This window comes from Anticarsia gemmatalis, chromosome 25 (genome assembly GCF_050436995.1).
Source record: "Anticarsia gemmatalis isolate Benzon Research Colony breed Stoneville strain chromosome 25, ilAntGemm2 primary, whole genome shotgun sequence".
NCBI lineage: Eukaryota > Metazoa > Arthropoda > Insecta > Lepidoptera > Erebidae > Anticarsia > Anticarsia gemmatalis.
Window position 1 is genome coordinate 235,774 of NC_134769.1, and position 18,871 is coordinate 254,644.

At 38.4% G+C, this 18,871-nt stretch overlaps 1 protein-coding gene and 1 non-coding gene across 4 annotated transcripts in view; one reads left to right on the forward strand and one right to left on the reverse strand.

Annotated features, from left to right (window-relative positions):
* Positions 1 to 18,871, forward strand: part of LOC142983900 (uncharacterized) — a 76,669-nt gene that overhangs the window by 17,998 nt on the left and 39,800 nt on the right. For all 3 annotated transcript variants that reach the window (XM_076131084.1, XM_076131083.1, XM_076131085.1), the window contains exons 9-39: positions 296 to 471; positions 920 to 1,075; positions 1,476 to 1,567; positions 1,844 to 1,929; positions 2,281 to 2,395; positions 3,774 to 3,851; positions 4,331 to 4,452; positions 4,601 to 4,705; positions 4,959 to 5,081; positions 5,474 to 5,588; positions 5,872 to 5,949; positions 6,140 to 6,261; positions 6,811 to 6,903; positions 7,261 to 7,422; positions 8,117 to 8,330; positions 8,983 to 9,092; positions 10,796 to 10,907; positions 11,292 to 11,369; positions 11,902 to 12,017; positions 13,643 to 13,735; positions 14,038 to 14,196; positions 14,634 to 14,844; positions 15,065 to 15,174; positions 15,410 to 15,524; positions 15,613 to 15,690; positions 16,435 to 16,550; positions 17,142 to 17,234; positions 17,372 to 17,530; positions 17,654 to 17,870; positions 18,170 to 18,279; positions 18,692 to 18,806. In XM_076131084.1, the coding sequence (XP_075987199.1) occupies positions 296 to 471; positions 920 to 1,075; positions 1,476 to 1,567; positions 1,844 to 1,929; positions 2,281 to 2,395; positions 3,774 to 3,851; positions 4,331 to 4,452; positions 4,601 to 4,705; positions 4,959 to 5,081; positions 5,474 to 5,588; positions 5,872 to 5,949; positions 6,140 to 6,261; positions 6,811 to 6,903; positions 7,261 to 7,422; positions 8,117 to 8,330; positions 8,983 to 9,092; positions 10,796 to 10,907; positions 11,292 to 11,369; positions 11,902 to 12,017; positions 13,643 to 13,735; positions 14,038 to 14,196; positions 14,634 to 14,844; positions 15,065 to 15,174; positions 15,410 to 15,524; positions 15,613 to 15,690; positions 16,435 to 16,550; positions 17,142 to 17,234; positions 17,372 to 17,530; positions 17,654 to 17,870; positions 18,170 to 18,279; positions 18,692 to 18,806 (3,829 nt within the window). The remainder of the gene's footprint in view (positions 1 to 295; positions 472 to 919; positions 1,076 to 1,475; positions 1,568 to 1,843; positions 1,930 to 2,280; positions 2,396 to 3,773; positions 3,852 to 4,330; positions 4,453 to 4,600; positions 4,706 to 4,958; positions 5,082 to 5,473; positions 5,589 to 5,871; positions 5,950 to 6,139; positions 6,262 to 6,810; positions 6,904 to 7,260; positions 7,423 to 8,116; positions 8,331 to 8,982; positions 9,093 to 10,795; positions 10,908 to 11,291; positions 11,370 to 11,901; positions 12,018 to 13,642; positions 13,736 to 14,037; positions 14,197 to 14,633; positions 14,845 to 15,064; positions 15,175 to 15,409; positions 15,525 to 15,612; positions 15,691 to 16,434; positions 16,551 to 17,141; positions 17,235 to 17,371; positions 17,531 to 17,653; positions 17,871 to 18,169; positions 18,280 to 18,691; positions 18,807 to 18,871) is intronic.
* TRNAT-AGU (transfer RNA threonine (anticodon AGU)) lies at positions 9,450 to 9,523 on the reverse strand. The gene has a single exon. It is a non-coding gene; the product is annotated as a tRNA-Thr (tRNA).

Sequence of the window (18,871 nt, forward strand, 5' to 3'; positions counted from 1 at the left end):
CTAAGCGACTGCTAATCACCGAGTGATTATGTGATCTCGAGTTCGATTCCCGGTTGAGGAAGAGTGCTATTGGGCTTTTGTAATTGATACTAGAAAATTAACAATGATAATAGAAGTGCGAAGATTGCTAACATGCCCGGTGTGTACTATTATATGGGATTTACAAAGCAACACGACCGCAGCGTTGCAGACGCGCTGCCTCCGCGCGGCATTTAGTGGCAAATTGAAGGCACCCTTATACTTAACACCCAAAATTCAACTTCTGAATCAGTTATCTGTTACTTTCATATAACAGGAGAAGCAAAAAGACAAGAAGAAGCTGGTGCCGCGGCTGCTGGGCATCAACTCGGAGGCGATCCTGCGCCTGGACGAGAACACCAAGGAGATCCTGCAGCAGTGGCCGCTCACCCACGTCAAGACCTACCACGTCGGCAAGTCGGGCACCTTCACGCTCAACTTCGGTGACTACAGGTGAGAGCCTCTTACCGCTTTTGAGGATCCTGTAGTAGAATTTGTTGAACCACTTACATAATACTTTAATTAAAGTCGAAACTCCCTATTTCCTCTCCTACTCTTCAAAGTATGTAGAGGTGTATGTAACTGGTTCAAGTGGTTATGATTATCTGCTGTTATGTGTCTATTCGCCTGTAGTTCCGTAGTTTCTGAACAAGTGAAACGATTTGGGTGAATGTTTTTTCCTAGGGGAATGCTACACTGCTAGGCAATAGCTTTCCGCCTGGTCTTCCAAATAAGGCATTTTGGAAGGTGGCACAATCATCTCACCATTGCGGTTAAGGTCACAGTTAACCATTCTGATCTAACATGAGATCAATAATAGCTCACGTCGGTTTAGTCCGGGGATCTCGGTATTTAACAAACACACATTAAATCTACTAAAAGACCTTAATTTGGTTCGTAGTGACAAGGAGTACTGCTGCAAGACTCAAGACGCGTACCGCATCAGAGACATCCTGGAGGGCTACATCGACCTGATCCGTCGCCGCATGCTGTCCCGCCCCGCGGCCGACCCTGGCGACTCCATGGCCATCTGCCAGGACAATATACAACATGGACAGTGAGTCTATCTATACTTTTATAACTAATATTATGAGTACGAAACTTTGGATGTTTGTTTCTAATTATGACTTAATTCTTAAACATTTTTTTTTATTTAAAGGATGTCTCCCGAACTATGAATTGTCTCATGTCTCAGGGGGACTTTTACAAATGTAACGGACACAAAACACAACCAGACTCTAAATAATTATTATGGATCGCACAAATTATTGTTCCGTGTGGGAATCGAAGCCACGACCATCCGACGCAATGGTCCCGGCGTATTGACCCGTAAACACATTAAATTTTGATAAAGTTTGAGTGCATTATTTGCCTATGCCCATGTAAACAAGACAAAAGTACTTATATAATACTTAAGTACTATGTCTATAATGTTAATGTGTTTGTTTGTTACCCAGGAGTCATATGATCCAGTTCGTTCAGAACAGCGCGAGTAAACCGATGACGGAGACCTTCGTAGGACCCAACAGGATCATATCATATGATCAAGGTATAGTACCTTTGATAGAGATGGACTTGTGACTACTGTCACTGTAAAGCATCAGTAGTCAGAGTAGCAGAGAATCCCATATAATTACTCTTCAGTTTTTCAGTTAAGAAACACTTAACGGACTGCCCGAAGTTAGTAAATTGAGATAACACACCTTCGTGCCCCGGAGAGCACGTAATGCTGTCAGTCATACGCTTGATCTCTCTGGGTTTGATTTCCACTCTAGTTACTTGTGTGAACCACATATATTATGCTAAAAGTTGTCAATTCGCACAGGTCAATCAGCTCAGCAAGGCACGCAGATGATGACGATGCAGCAGATCATACGCACCAACCAGATGAACAACCCGCAGAATGCTAAGGTATACATTTTCACAACTCTTTATTCATCATCCATGCTCAAAATATTTTTTTTACGTTAAAATATTTTCACTTCGTCTTTTTTACGTATGCTTAGTAGTTAAAGAAATAATTCGAATTAGATATAACGGAACGAAAACAATATAATGAAACCTTCCACGTTAGAGTTTTTTAAACCATTCCTCTATGGAATGCAATGTCCTCAATCTGCAATCTGTTGTGCACTCAATAATTGAAAAATGCCTTTATGGAAATGTGAAATACTCAGTTTATTTCTAAGAAATAGTTATACTATGTCAAGATGGTTTGAGTTTTATGTATTTTAGATTTGTTATAATGTATGTTATGTTCAGATGGGAGCAGTGGCGTCGGCGAGCGAGGCCGCGCAGCCCATCGAAATAGACGAGTGCGCCAACAAACTGAAGAGAATGAACTCCACCTCCGTGCAGATTGTCACACTACTTACTGGTATGCACTCAACTATTACTATCATGATCTTTTATTTAGATAGGATTATGTATGCCTGATTATTGCTTAATTATAAGAACATTTGTCTCACTGTTTCCACAAATGATAGATGGTTTTAACTTTGACGGTTATAAACGGAAACTACTTTTCAAAAAATTCGTTTGGAAACTGTTGAAGACCTGTAGGCAAAGATGGTATAACGTTTTTTTTAAAACACTGACATTTTTACCTAAATTATAGGTTTTTTTGATTTCACTGTTATGTACTATCGAACCAACTGATTCATGACCCATTTTGCCGATAATTCGCTTGACACCGTCAAAACAGTAAGAATTTCGTCTCTATCGTCAAAGTTGCACTTAGGACATTTTAATCATGCATACGACTGTGTTATGATGTATCTACTACATACAACTTTGACCTTTGTTATTACAGTGCGTAGATACGTTTTCGATAAATCACTCTTAATTTGAATGTAGAATGTAAATAGTCCAAACTCTTTTCACTACGAAAAAACCAATTTGTGTCAAATATCAAAAAGCACGTCATTTAGAAATCTGTGAAACGATTAGGGTAACCATTATAGTAATTGCCCATCATACAGTGATTGCCAATGTTAAGGAATAATACGTTTATTTTAATTTCTAAAGTAACCAGTTCAAATTAATTGCCATTTAAGTCACTTTTAGAATATTGGTAACATTTTTAATTTATAGAACTCATGTCCGACGTTTGTGCGACAGGTTTGTAGTTCGAAAAGAAAAAGTAAGTTTGTTGCAATATTTGTTAAGGATAACACATTTGAATTAACAGTATGCGCTAGTATTTCTGGTTTTTAAGTGTTTTATATTGAATTAGTATAAAGTTATTGAAACAAAGGACTGATGTTCTTTTAGAAATAATATTTAAGTTGCGTTTATAATAGAGTTTTTGACAATGTTTTACTAAATAAAGATACTATTGACCAAAATTGTGTATCAATTCCTTAACCGGGTAATAACTATGCTGGTTACCCTATATTATTTAATTTTTATAGTTACATTATTTCCTATAATGGCCGAATAAACCATGCCCTGAGTGGGTATCGAACCCACTCCTGACGCGTGGCAGTCGTAACATCAACCCACTACGCCACGGAGCCTGTTGAAAACGATAACAAAGCATTATTGTATTGGCGGACAAAGATTTGTCGCAATAATGACAGATAACAAATTCATTACCAAGGAAACGAAGGTTCAAGCCAATTTCGACCTACGCGTATATAGACGTGTTTTAGAAAATGAGCACATGGTGGGTCATGATTCAGTTTGTTCGATAGTACTATATTGTCACGTATGTTGATTGTTGACCTATAAAACTTATGTAATTACTTGTGCAGATCCAACGGAGGCCAACATACAGAACAGTCAGATGTTAGCGCAACAGTTGCAAGCTAATCTCCCGGCCGTTGAGAATGGTAAGATGAAGTTATTTAACTGAATACAGTTCTTTACACCGATTACTTGTTCTTTTATCAACTGTTTGTAACTAAAAAAATTACCAGGAAAATGATAATAAATGAATAATGTAGACATGACACTAACTAACGATAGTTAGGACGTAGTTAAGCAGAAAGGACTAAATCCACTCTTTGACCACAATGGAGTTATGTATGCAATCATTCTCTTGAGGGTCTAATCTATGATGTAGTGAAATCCCTATTTTTAAAATGTACATGAAAACTACTTTTCCTACTACCTCGACTCAACCCACAGTATCAAGAGTGTTCAAAATTTACCCTCATGAGAGTCCAAAGAAAAGATCCAGAGAAAAGTCAAAGTGTGGATTGAGTCCTTTCTGCTTCACTACGATCAGTTTATTAATGCTCAAAAACGATATAGAAGTATACTTCTTTGAAGCTTTGTTTAAAGAGTATTCTTTATTATTTATGTGTAGGAGTGAAAGCCACAGCTCGCAAGCAGACCATCGAGGAGTCGAAGAAGATGCTGCTGGACGAGATGCAGGACCTCGTCAACTACGTCAACAAGCTCACTGCCTGCACGCAGCCCGGACAAGTCGTGAGTATAATATAACGATAGAGTTTATATACTTTCCGTAGCTTAATTAATTTACTTATTAGCCTATATGACGAGATGAAGAAAATCGTACAAAGTGGCGTTGTTTGGTCTCTGCTTTTGTTAATAAAGCAATTATTGTTTTGTTCAGGATACAAGTGAAGCGAAGGATGCTGCGGAGAAGATCGCGGCACTCACTACAGACATGTACTGTTCGGTCGACCCCAACAGTGTGGGGCGCAGTGAAGTGCTTAGAGTAAGTATATTAGGGTTATACGGATAATTTGTTGTAATTTTAATTATATACGGTATATAAGCTCGTTCCGTATTACATATGACTAAAGTTGTTAATTACAAGACTTCGCCTTAAGACATTTTCGGATATGGCATGTATGATATTTTAAAGAAGTAGTGCGTAATTGCGTTGCTTTCAACAGTGACTGCCGTTTGTTCTGTAGTAGTTAGCTCTTATGTACAAATTATTCATATTTTATTTACTTTGTCCTCAGCGGTCAAAGAACAGTATAATAGCAGGCGAGAAGAAGGACATGTTCATTCGCCGCGAGTCCTTCATGGCGGCCTCCAGCTCCGCGCTCACCGGCATCGACCACGCGCTGCACGCCGTGGAAGAGGTAACTTCTTCCTACCTATCGCTATATGTGTACAACAGGGAGGCAAAACGGCAGTGATCCATTTTCCAGGCCACTAAAAGGGCTTAAATTGATATTCTTAAGTAATACCTTTTTAAGTGAAAGTCGAGATATTTGGAAATGTTACGGGCGTCCAGGTTTATTACTTACGCCTCTCAACTAACTGCTGCGAGGAGGAGCTAGAATATTTTCAAAGTTCATCTCTAAAAAGCATTTCTTCTCATGTGAACACGACTGTGCTTGTTCTATCTAGAATGCATAGTATCCTACTTGATGAACAATTATTTTTCAAAAAGTGTGACTGCTATTTACTAGCATTTTGAGGATTTTTTACAGAGAAACTGAAAGTAAGATATATTACGTGTATTGTCCAGGAGTACCGCGGGCCGGCCATCGAGGAGGAGCAGGCGCGGCGCCTGGAGAAGGCGCTGCAGGACCGCATGGGCAAGCTCAACGCTGCGCTCGCCTTGTACCTCACTGCACATTCTGGTGACTAACTCTATTATCGTCATAATCTTTTTGTGTAAAATTCAAGATAATTCTGCTTTGAAACCTCTTTTTTATTGCCATTAAACTCTCAATTTAAAAGATTTTTAGAAAATAACATTGTATTCCTTTTGGAATTTAGTTGTCCGATGGAGAACCTACACGATAACACGGCGTCGTATATTTGTCGCACAGTATTGATTCCAGAATTATGCCCTTTAAGCTGTTTAAAGATGTTTAGTATTTTTCTGTAGGCAACTTATTAGTTTCTTATTATTTGTTTCAGATCCGGACAACATAGATTACGCCGCCGCGATAGACTCTATGAACACTATTAACGAATTGATGCCGAAAATAGCTAGAGGTAACATAGCCATACCTATAATATATTTCAGTAAATTAAATGTGAAACTTTGTAGCCAGAAAGTGTCTGAATAAGCGCACTGAAAATTAGATTAGATAAGTAAAATAATCAAAAGAGACCCTCTCTTTTGATTATTTTATAAGTATAATACTGAAACAGAACAATTTTTAAAATTGTTGTAATCTTATAGATGCACAAATGCTGGGCAGTACCAAAGACCCAGTGTCACGCAAGGAGTTACAAGATGATCTGCGAACTTTGCTCGATGGAGCCAAGAAACTGTGCTCACTGACAGGCACTGATGATCACGAGGTCAGTTTATTACGATTTATTTTAGGAAACTTTGTTTCTTTCAAGTATTTCAGTGGTTAATTAGCACTATAAAGGTACTTTACGTAAATAACATTAATTAAAAATATTTGTAATATGCAAGTGGTCGCAGGTTCGAACCCGAGGCAACACACCAATGACTTTTCGAAGTTATGTGTGTAAGTATTAGAAATAATTATCACATGCTCCAACGGTGAAGGAAAACATCGTGAGGAAACCTTGCATGCCTAAAATTTGTTTAATACATTGATTGAGGGCATGCAAAGTCCCCAACCCGCACTTGGCCAGCGTGGTGGACTCCAGGCCTAGCCCCTCCCTCATTACGGGAGGAGACCCTTGCCTAGCAGTGGGACATTGCACATTGTACAATGGGTTAAATTTATTTATTTATTTTTATGACTATTTCAAATGTTTTGTACGAAGTTTACGAAACAAGTAGTCAGTCTCATTGATGTTCTATTTCGTAATATGTGTTATCAACAAAATGTAATATTTTTACTAGCAATTCTTTAACAATTTCGTTGTTTACAGAAAGTACAAGAAGCGGCTAACAGTTACGCGGATATCGCAGACAAACTGATCTTCAAGTTCGCTCGCGGCAAGAATGCACAGAAGGAAGACGAGGTAACCATAATGTATTGTTGTACTCTCATTAAAAATGCATATTCTATTAAAGTTTTTCAAAACAAACGATATACGATGAAAACTTCTAAACAATTTATAATAACAAATCTATTTTTTTAATTCGCCTGATTTTACCTCTTAAGTCATACGTTTTTATAGCGCCATATCTAAAATGATATTAGTATTCTTTTTTCCACCCATAAATTTGTTTATTTATTGACTTTATATACAAAATAGAATATCGACGTAATGTCTTAGAAAAAAATTCTATGCCAGTGTCTCTTAAAGCGGCGCAGAGAGAAGAAAAAGACGAGAAATTGAAACTAATATATATTATTAATTGATGATTTGTTGTAGATAATCGAGCTAGCGAAAGAAGCGGGTGCCAAGACATCCCTGCTGCTGATGTCAGCGGAACAGCTGAAGGGCACGGCGCCAGACGAGCCGGCTGCCGAGGAGGTGGACCGCGCCGGGGTCAAGAGTGCCGCCGCCGCCAGGGACCTGCTGGCTTGTGCACTGGTAACACTGCTTAACTACTAGTTTACTATACTTAGTGCTGTTTGATGAAGAGCTGAGTTAGATTGTGAGGAAGTTTCACAAGCGATTCTTAGTTTAGGTAAAATATATCAATGTCTTTGTAATAATATGAGGAATTACTTAAGTATCATGCAAGAGATCTGTTTACACAAGTGATACAGTTGTTATTTAATTGCACATGACTTTTAGAAGTCATAGATGTGTATGCCTTTCGCCTTCATTGTAAAAGTATAAAATAGTGTAGTCTTATTTGGTAACTATATTTATTTTAAGTGCCTTTTTATTGATAATGGCATGGGGCGTTCTTTGGTCTCTGCCTATCCTTATGGGAAGATGCGTGATTTTAGGTTTACATAATATTAAGTATGTATTAATAAAGTAACTTATTAGATAGATACATTATCACCCCATTTACCTTAACTAGGGTTTTATCCACAGTCTATTTGCAATTATTCGCTACTTTTAAAATTTATAAGATTTTTAATTGATGTGCTTCAAAACTTAGTAAATTATTATATAGTATTGACTGATATTTTAACGTTGCGAACTCATCATAACTTTTAAACTCTCGCGTTGCATGTTTAATGTATAATAGAATACGGGAATTAACGCGAACACGCATTTTACCTTAACTTTACTATTAGGTACATTTCTTAACACTTCCTTTTCTCCCCAGCTGACGGCGCCAGCTATCCACGAGCCGCACTGCCAGAGCGCGCTGACCGCCGCGGCCGAGGGTCTGTCGTCCTCCGTCCAGCGCCTGTCGGCTCGCTGCCGGCCGCTGGCCGAGCGCCCCGGACACGGCGCGCTGGACGCTCAGCTGCACCAGCAGGAGATGGACGTGTACCACGCGCTGGATAGACTTAAAGATGCTTATGCTACGCTTGGAGGTAAATTAGAACGAGTCTGTGTTTTATATATTAGGTCCGGGAAAAAGTATTTTCGCATTCTAATATGTATTAACTTGTATCTTTTCTCTACACAAAAAGCTCGATATTTGGGTACCTCACGAGCTCACTGAAAGAAACCTAAAGAACCGTGTACTCATTTGTGATTCTTGAAGCCAAAAAGATTTTATTACAAGTTCATACATACTATAATGCGAAAATACTTTTTTCCCGACCTAATATTTATTAATGCGGAGAATTGTGATAAAAAAAGTAATTATTGGGTATATTGTCAGAGAGTGTGCGAGTATGGGTCCGTTATATCGTCCAATCGCTCTTTTTTTGCGAATTATTACAATACTTCATTTACAAAGACATGTTATGCTAGCTAATCAATTGTTAGAGGAAATGACAAAAGTGTTTATCATGTATTTTACGGATTCCAATTGTGTAATTATTCAACATAAAAGTTTTTTACGGAAGCTTTTTATAGTTACCTACAACTGGCATTTTTTTTAACCGACTTCAAAAAAGGAGTAGGTTCTCAATTCGTCGCGATATTTATTTTTTATTAAATATACATATGAACTTATTTATTAGCTATGATTTGCACATCCAATTATTTCTCGAATATATTATAATTTGCATGTAACAGGAGCGGACGACGAGTCTCTACCTCTGAAAGAGCGTCAACGTCTCAAGTTTGTGTGCAGTCTGTCGGGCGCCAAGAACAACCTACAACCACTGCCTGACACCTGGGGCAATGTAAGTATACCCTACAACATTATTACATAACAAATAAATAAATATTTTGAACAACTCACTCAATTACTTAATAATAAATACTAACATTTATGTTTGTTTGAACTATTTGTTCCGTATAGCAATCGAACCCAACATACATAATATGTTGGCATTGTAGTTAATTGCTTGGGAATCAATTAACAAGAATAACTGATAACAAAAAGTGAATGTATTGTAGAGCGTTCTGTCGCCAAAATAAATAAAAACTAACAAAAAGAAACGCGATATTTCATGAATCTAAGTCATTATTTCCAAAATAAATACTAAATGTGTAAAAAAATAAAGGAAAGAATAACAAAAAAGGTTAGTTATGAACCAAGGCCCCGGCGAGATTCGAACTCGCGATCTCCTGTTTACTAGACAGGCGCTTTAACCAACTAAGCCACGGCGCCGTGTTTGTACCAGTTCAAATTACTGTTCATATACAAAGAGTATCTTTAATACAGCTGTGACGTAATACAAAAGGGTATGATGGATTGTTATCATAAATACACTTTGATAATAAAAGCGAATAATGATTATTAGAATTTTGATAATAATCTTCACTAAAATATATTGAAAATGTGTAGATTGGCAAAAAATGTATTGAAATCGACATAACGCAACTTGATTACAATGGTATCTTTTTAATTGCAATAGTACATTAAAAAAGCTTAAAATATTAAAAAATACAATTTTAACAGATAAATAAATAAATTTCTTAATTAGTTGATAAATAAATTTAGATAGTTAAACATTTACGTCCATAATACAAAGAAAAGACATGGAAAAAATTTACCTTCACACTTATGTACTTTTAATTTTATTAAGATACCCTCGTGTTTGTACACACACCTTAGGGCGAAGCCAGTGAAGCTACAACACTGTGTTTTGTTTCTACTGATTGCAAAAACGATATCGCACAGCTGTACAAGATTTTTACACAAGCGATGTACTTAGTCATAATACTTATTATAATGCTACGGGTCTTATACGCGATTGAAAATTAAAGGTCAATCACCCCACGGTCGATGTAATTCGACCGAAACTTCGGGTAAACATACAAGGTATCTTAACCTTTAATTTTCTATCGCGTTTAAGACTCGTTTCATTATGATATTATGTGTACAAGTCGCGAGAGTTTAAAATTGTTAAGTGTCGTAAATATTAGTAGCGCGTCGTCGCAATAGAGTGTTGCGGACTGGCCCTTATAGACAACTTAGTAGAGCTGGTTATGCAAGGTTCGCGAAGGTGTTTAAATTGAAGCTCCGAATTTAGAATAACTGTGACCTGAATATTTATGCAGCTGACGGTGGTCTGTTTGGTATAGCTACTTTATTTCGCGAATAGGGTAGTTAGGTACACAGAATTGTTAACTTTAACCTAGATAAATCGTGCATGCTAAAACCCGGCCCATTATCGGAATCGGCAAGGAAATGGCTTGTTCTAGATCCCTATATGCACACACGTACAAATCGCAAATTCTGTCTTGACATGCTTCAGGACTCGTCAATAACCCAATAGGCGTTTTAGCATACCAAAAAATAGTTTCCGAGTGTGCGCTTGCATGTAGAAATGCTAAAGGATAGTTTTCTTTGCCGATGCCGATAATGGGCGCAGGGCCTAAGGCTTTCTAAGAAGTTGATTATCAATAGTTGATTGGTGTCGATGGTCTGGTCCCCCAGGGTCCCGGAGGTGCAGTGTCCCCCCAGCAGCAGGAGGAGGCGCGGCGCCGCCTCGCGCAGCAGATAGCACAGCTCAACGCGGCCATCGCGGCGCTCGCTGCTGCCACTGCAGGTTTGTATTGAATGATGTTTTTATAAGTTTGAGTAATTCTAGTCAATAACGGACATGTTGCAAGCTGTGAATAAAATTTGTATGATATATTATATTTTTTATGTTTTGCTGAAATTTCCCCAACCGAACTTAGATTTTAAACTTCACTGACATATATATCGTTGATTTTTTTGGATATAAATGTATTCTATGTAACGGTTTTTGTCTTTTGTGTACCCGCGTGGGCAACACGTGATTTGATGTATTTCGTGTTACTTTTTTTTTCGTTTGTTTCATAGATGTACAGCGGTGTGCTAGAGTCTCACCGTTGTCATTTAATGTGATCGAGTGGACAACGGTCAATATTATGTATTTACAAATTTATTATTTTATATTGTCACACAGATCCCGACAATGTGGACTACGGCACAGCACAGCTGGCTCTCAACACCATATCTGAGTTGATGCCACAAATCACTAAAGGTAAGTTGTTCGCAAGTTTCTTTTTAATAACATTCATAAAGCTTTTATTGTATGTATATAGATAATAATAGTTATACTAATTAATACTATTGTGTATTTTTTATTACATATTTTTAGGGTAGGATAGTTTGTTTTTTGTACCGGTTTCGCAATAATATGAGGTCGGGGAAAAAGTCTTTTTGCATTATAGTATGTATGAACTTGTAATAAAATCTTTTATCTACACAAAAAAGCTCGATATTTGGGTACCTCACGAGCTCACTGGAAGAAACTTAATGAAACGTGTACTCATTTTGGATTCTTGAAGCCAAAGAGATTTTATTACAATTTACAAGTTCATACATACTTTAATGCGAAAATACTTTTTCCCCGACCTAATTCATAATTACAATATCGGCAGTCTGTCTAGCAGAGCTATTATACTAGTTAAATCTTGACCTTACCTTTAAGATATCTTCCAAGATTTCTCAGACACTGCGAGGCTTTCCTTTCCCCTATTTATATAATATAAACATAAATGTGTGTTCCTCAGAGTCGGAGGCGGTGGCGGCGGGTCAGGACGAAGCCACTCGCGCATCGATGAAACAGCAGCTCGCATCCCTGTGCGACGCCACCAGGGACCTGTGCAACAATGTGGAGAATCTAGACGTGAGTGTACTTTATTGTACCTATAAGAATAATGTCCTCCTAGCCGATATACGGCTGCGGCGGTCAGTTTCATTGAAACTGGCCATCTGTGCAGGCCTTTGTTTATAGTGTCCAAGTGTGTGCACAATACACAGGTACACTCTCTATTCCATCACTCTCATAGTTTGGTGGGACGGATAACCGACACGACCAGTGAGAGGTCAGGCGCAGGACCGACGGCTTTACGTGCTCTCCGAGGCACGGAGGTCTTCGACCTCAACTTCCTAACTCCGGGCAATCTCTAAGAAATTCTTGACAGAAAATCTCAGAAAAGACTTTTTGGCCCGACCCAGGATTCGAACCCGAGACCTCTCGCACCGCAGTCGCATATACTACCGACCGCGCCACAGAGGCAGTTAATTATTGTACCTACTGGTAGTTTGATAAGTAGTCATTAGGTTAAGTACTTTTGTTCCGGGCGTTGTATAAATGGATGATCTCAATGTCGTAGAGTTTGGTCAACGAAATATGACCAAAAGAAGCCGTAGTAAATCGAAAATTAAATAATTAATTAAAAATTGTATTATTAATATGCATCGAGGTTTACAATAGCTATTGTAAAACCTGGATATACTGATAAGGTGTCTCAATAAGCGTATGTAACAACTTAGGAACTAAGTATACAGCTGTAATGTATAATTTTCTGATAAGTAAAAATGCGGCATTACATAAAAAAACAAACGTATAATATAATTATTGTGAAATCTTATGACAAAAGAGGTTAGACACCGCTTGAAAACTTCGTGGAATTTTCTCTATTTGCTTCTGAATGCTCGTTTATTTGCGTTAAAAACGCAACGAACCCCTCTAACCTTTATTCGCAGACTTTACTGAAGCATTATTACGCAGAGCATCTTCGTCATACTTATACGCATTGCAAATAAAACAAGAAACTTAATACAACGCAGCATTAGGTACATAATAATAGTTTTTTAAACTTTTTTTCTTTTATTTGCTTGTACTAATCTTCAAGTTGCTTTAGCTCTCTGAATTCACCAGTTTCAAATAAATTCCAGTTATTTTATCAAGTAGTATTGACAGTAGTTTTCATACATTAATATTAGTATATCTGTTCGTGTATCAGTAGTAAAATTAGTTCACATAAATACAAAGTTGCCTCGACGCTCGATAGATGGCGTTGTACCAAGTTCCTAACTCGCGCTATGGTTTCGTTACCTGGTTCACTACAAATAGCTTGAAAGTAAAAGGTTCATGTACATAGTTATAAGATTAGTTAAAGTAGTATAAATAAGTATTGAATGATATAAATTTTTGTAGACCAACCTTTTTGGATTATACGTCCTGGGGGTTGGTTAAGAATACAGTTTAAGAACAGTCAACTACGAAAGCTAAATGAATACTTCCGTACATCATGGTTCTGTACTTGGACAAAAATTGAAATAAGTAGCAATTTATAGTTTCTGTCAAATATTGTGATACGATATATTAAAATAATTGTTACAAATAATTGTTTCGTGTGGGAATCGAACCCATGACCTTCCAACGCAATCGTGTGCTGACACACAACGTGGTGATAGTGAAAGTTTGAAAATTGTGGAAGTGAAATGATTTGTACATGTTAACAGGACATGGCTGAGTCGGCGGGTAAATTCGCAGCGGCGTCCAGCAAGCTCTCGTTTCTCATCAGTCCTGGCTCTGATAAGGCAAAGGAGAAGCAGGTAAGATTTATTTCATTTATAAATATATTTGTTGTTATATAATCTCATTATTAGCGTAAGAGTTTAACTTTAGCCCCCTGCGACAACTAAGTGTAAAACTTTGCACCTTTCGAAGAGCTATTAAAAGATTTCCTCACGATTTTTTTATTGCATCCTATATGAATAGATATATCTTCAAAACACTAAGAAACTTAAAGCTTTTCTCTAACTAGACAGCCTGTAACTATTTTTTTTCTGTGCATTGATGACTTACACTTATAAGGAATCGAGTAGACATCTACTAACCATTTTATTCTTCACAGATAACCCAGTTATCATCGAAGGCGTACGACAACGCGTCAGACCTGCTCGCCAACGCGCACCGTCTGAAGGAGAAGCTGACCGGTCCTGCAGCTGCCGAGATCGATTACAAAGGAGCCGACGCTGACTGCGCCGCGAGGTCGCTCGTCACTGTCGCACAGGTACTGTGGAACCTATACTAATGAAATAATTACGAAAGATTGCATGTTTTTTTTAATCCTAGCATAAATTTTCACGTGGACGAAGTCGCGGGTAGAGGGAAGTGAACAATAAGTGTGAGCCTGTAAGAAATTTGTGGTGCTGCATATAGCGTGGATTCTACATTTTACTTTTATAAATAAAATACAACTCCTGCACCAAGAATTGCTCTTGTAGACCCGAAACAGCTATTTGTAGTTCGCACAAAAAATTGTTCCGTGTGGAAATCGAACCCACGTCTTCCCAAAACAATGGAAGTGGCGTGGCGACCTCCTTAACCACAAAGTTTACGATTGATGAGCCATTCAAAGACCTTGAACAAATTTGAAACCAGGAAGATGTTGTTGCTCGATGAAAATTGGTTACAGAAATTAAATGTAATAAATCTCCAATCTCATAGGTGACAGCACCAAGTATAGGAGAAGCGCGCTGTTCAGACGCGATGGCCTCCGCAGTGGAGCAGCTACGAAGACGAGCAGACGAGCTGTCTGCGGCCTGCTACCCTCACCTGAAGCCCGGCAGCGAGGAGATGCAGGAGATGCACCACAGCCAGCGACAGCTGCACAACAGCCTCGCTGAGCTACTGGGAGCTTGTCAAGTAGATGACAGTGGTGAGTGGACACCTCACTTTTCTTCTTTAGGATATTATAGCACTACCCATCCTTATTCTTCATTGTACTTTTTTATCAGTTCAATGAAAGCATTTAAGTCAGACGGGCACAGTTACATTTGAATTGGATCGACACTTTTTCTTTAAATGGTATAGAACATGAAGATAGAATTCTTGAGGGGTGACAATTTAACAATTTGTTTCTGTTATTCTTCTATCAGATAATGTCGGTATGACACCAGAGTTGAGAGAAAAGAAGCGTTTACAATTCGTCAAGACTATGGGAGATGCGAAGAAGAGACTCAGTGTCGCCGAGAAACAAATGAAAGAGGTAACATAAATATCATTACGGGTTACTACTATATACCGTAAAAAATGCTAATTCAGGATAAAACCCGATGTTTTCTGTATTCTACGAATGATGGTAACATAAATCAATAAGCTCTTTTCAGACCTAGTATTCGAAAAAGTTAAATTTCAAATGGTCAAGTTTTAGACAGTACTTTACTATGACTGTACTTTTAGTGCGATCCGTAGTGTTTTTAAACTGTTTTGGTTTTTTGTAGCCACTAGCCTGTACTATGATGCGTGAGGAGGACGGTGCAGTTCTGCAGCAGCAGCTGTCAGACAGACTGGCGCAACTTAACGCGGCCGTCGCCGCGCTCGCTAGAGCCACTGCCGGTATGGACACATTTGACTCTTGGCTAATATTCTTGATACATAGTTCAACACTTTAGAGAAACGTGTAACGTGTATCGTTTGTGTTTAGATCGTGATAATCCTGACTATGAAGCTGCGCAGAAAGCAGTCAATACCATCACTGAACTTATGCCGCAACTTGTACGTGGTAAGTACAATCACAATATTTGATGTGATTTCAAGTAATTTAAGTTAATTTCTGAATCGTTTCATGATGATACTAAACATTAGTGTTTGATTTAACTATGGTTATGTTTCAATTCTCCTCTTTCCGTTAAAATCGGTTCAGCCGTTTACGTGGAATTAACAGGTACATGGATATGGATAGTCACTTATACTTTTATACCATCAGCAGCAAAGATCCATACTAATATTATAAATGCGAAAGTAACTCTGTCTGTCTGTCTGTCTGTCTGTCTGCTACTCAATCACGCCTAAACTACTGAACCAATTTGCATGAAATTTGGTATAGAGATATTTTGATACTCGAGAAAGGACATAGGCTACTTTTTACCTCGGGAAAATGAGCATTTCCCGGGAAAATTCAGGTGGCGAACGAAGTCGCGAATAATCAATATTATAATGACATTGAAATAACAAAATTCCGTTGTCATGGCAACTGTTTTTATGACGGATATGCCTTAGCGCAACTTCGTTACATATATTAAGAGATATAAATAATTTTGAGAATATTTTTCGTGAAAAAAAAAGCATAATATTTTGTATCATTACGCTACGACCAATAGGAGCTGAGTAACAGTAAAAAGTGTTACAAAAACGTGGAAAATTCTGACCCATTCTCTCTTATGTGACGCAAGCGAAGTTGCGCGGGTCAGCTAGTTTACTATAATTTAATAAATGTGCAAGATTTTCAAACACTCTGTGTTTGCAGAAACATGTGTGTTGGCCAGCACAAAGGATGGAGAGGAACAGAAGAAACTGTTGCAGCAAGTCAAGCAGATATGTGACGCAAGCAAAGATATCATTGACAACGCTGGGGACCCGCAGGTAATTAATATCAATCAATCCTGTATCTAGCTTACCATGTCTTGGTAAGTCTATAGTAAGTATATAGTCTCTAGTCTCCTGTTCATAGTCTAGTGTCATTTGAGATAACCTATCCTGTAAGGTGGTGTTTGATGTCTTCAAGTCCTGAGTGTGTTTTTCATACAACACTTTACTTGAAATAAGTTGTTCGCTACAGGTGTCTAACTCTAATATTAAATCCCTACGTTCATTTGTCAATTCATTGTTATTATTGATCAATGATTTGATTTTATTGTTGTACCTGCTGGAAATTGAAAATGTTGCCCAATACTTATTCTAAACATTCCTCTTCTTGAACCCGCACTTCGTAACTAATTGTGCTTTACCTGTCGTGTATATGATACTACTATAACTATACTTCACTCCTGAAAGTCATTGACTCATAGCCTTCTGTACAAATCATATAATTTAAATCCGCTATCCTTCGGATTTGTTTGATCACTCTTCAATCTTCAATGTTGCTTCGTGACAGCACAACGTATATTCTTCTCCAAAAATATATTGTAAAGACAAATTTTGTTGAGTGGTATTGAAGAGTGATGAATATTTCAGAGCCTGAACGAGGCCGCCGCCAAGTTCTCTGAAGCGTCGAGCAAGTTGGGCACCCTCGTCAACCCTCGCAGAGATAACAAGAGGGAACAACAGGTAACGCTTGATTCATTTTCTTCTCTTTCTTTTGTAGAGCAGGTGATAATGCCCCCAGAAAATTTACTAGTAACCTTGGTTATTGATGTCTTAGAATTTTTGCGACGAAAATGACTACGATTTTTCTTGATTGGTAGATAATAGACCTATCAGCGGGAGCATGTGTCCGCGCGTCGGAGCTGTTATCTCAAGTGCAGGCGCTCACACAACAAGTGCGCGGCGCGCCCGCCGAGGACCTGGACTGCAGGGGTGCCAGGACCGCGGATGCTGCACAGGCACTACTCACTACTGCACAGGTAAAGTCCAATTTTATCTTGTAGAGACATCTAATAAATAACTAGCTAAGTCATAAGCTGCTACGAATTGATAACCATTATTTCGATCAATCTTTCTCTATTGCCACTATCCTTATCGATCAGGTGACAGCTCCAACCATATCCTCGCCCCACTGTTCTGCCGCGCTGGTGGCTGCAGCGGAACACCTGCGTGGGTCAGCCAAGGACCTGACCACTGCGTGCAGTCCCCACGTGACTCCTGGACAGAAGGAACAGCTGCAGCTGCAGAACTCGCAGCAGCAGCTGGAAGCAAGCCTGGACAAACTGGTGAAGGCGTGCCAGGCTGTTCCGGCTTTACCTGGTTAGTGAAAATTACTATTAATCTTTAGCTAGTCTAAGTAAATCTCATGAGTAAGCCTTCTATTGAATAGGTATGCTTTTTTCTTCCAAATATTTTATGACTACAAGAGATTCCCTTTTTTACTTTTTATAAATCTGACTAGTTTTTTATTCCGCGTGAACTAATACCTATGGACTATTTTCTATAATGACATTTCTACAGTTCTTAAAGCAGTCAGTACTAGTAAGCAAATCCTATAGAAAGGTGATAAATTTAAATCAAAGAAGTGATTCTTTAACAAGTGGTATTTTTTCATACAGCCAAGCCGGGAGTGTTACCAAAGCCTCAAGACAAACAACGTCTGCACTTTATCAACAGTTTGTCCGGAGCCAAGAGTTGCTTCGATGATGCACAGCATCAACTCTCACAGGTAACAAGGAGTAGTATTAAAAGACATAATATATTTTAAAACCAAGCAAATTAATTTTGAACTTTCCCGACATTTCGCCACGAATTGCTTTCAGACTGGTCTTTAAAATGTGACACTGAATTCATCATGTTTTTGCGTTTCTTCTGTTTTGTTCCGTGGTGGCCAATTTCGTCCGCCTCATGATGTCTCGCCTCTTGCTTATATATTTTGAAGTCAGTCTACTGCATAAATTTAAGGGACCTCCCACGGTAGTTTTTACTTGGTCAATCCATCGCATAAGTACCTTCACCCGTGATCTGGTGCCCTCGCCTTTCCTTAAGAACCTGACTTTGATGAACTGGACCTTTAAGACCTCTTTTGTATAACTAAGAGTTTTGTTACATAAGTTATATACATAATCGATTGTCCGTAGCCGGTAGTCTCCACTACGATGCGTGAGGAGGACGGCGCAGTTCTGCAGCAGCAGCTGTCAGACAGACTGGCGCAACTTAACGCTGCCGTCGCCGCGCTCGCCAGAGCCACCGCCGGTATGTACACCCGACAAAAAATAGTCTTAATTTGAACAAAAATTAAAATTAAAATGTATATTATA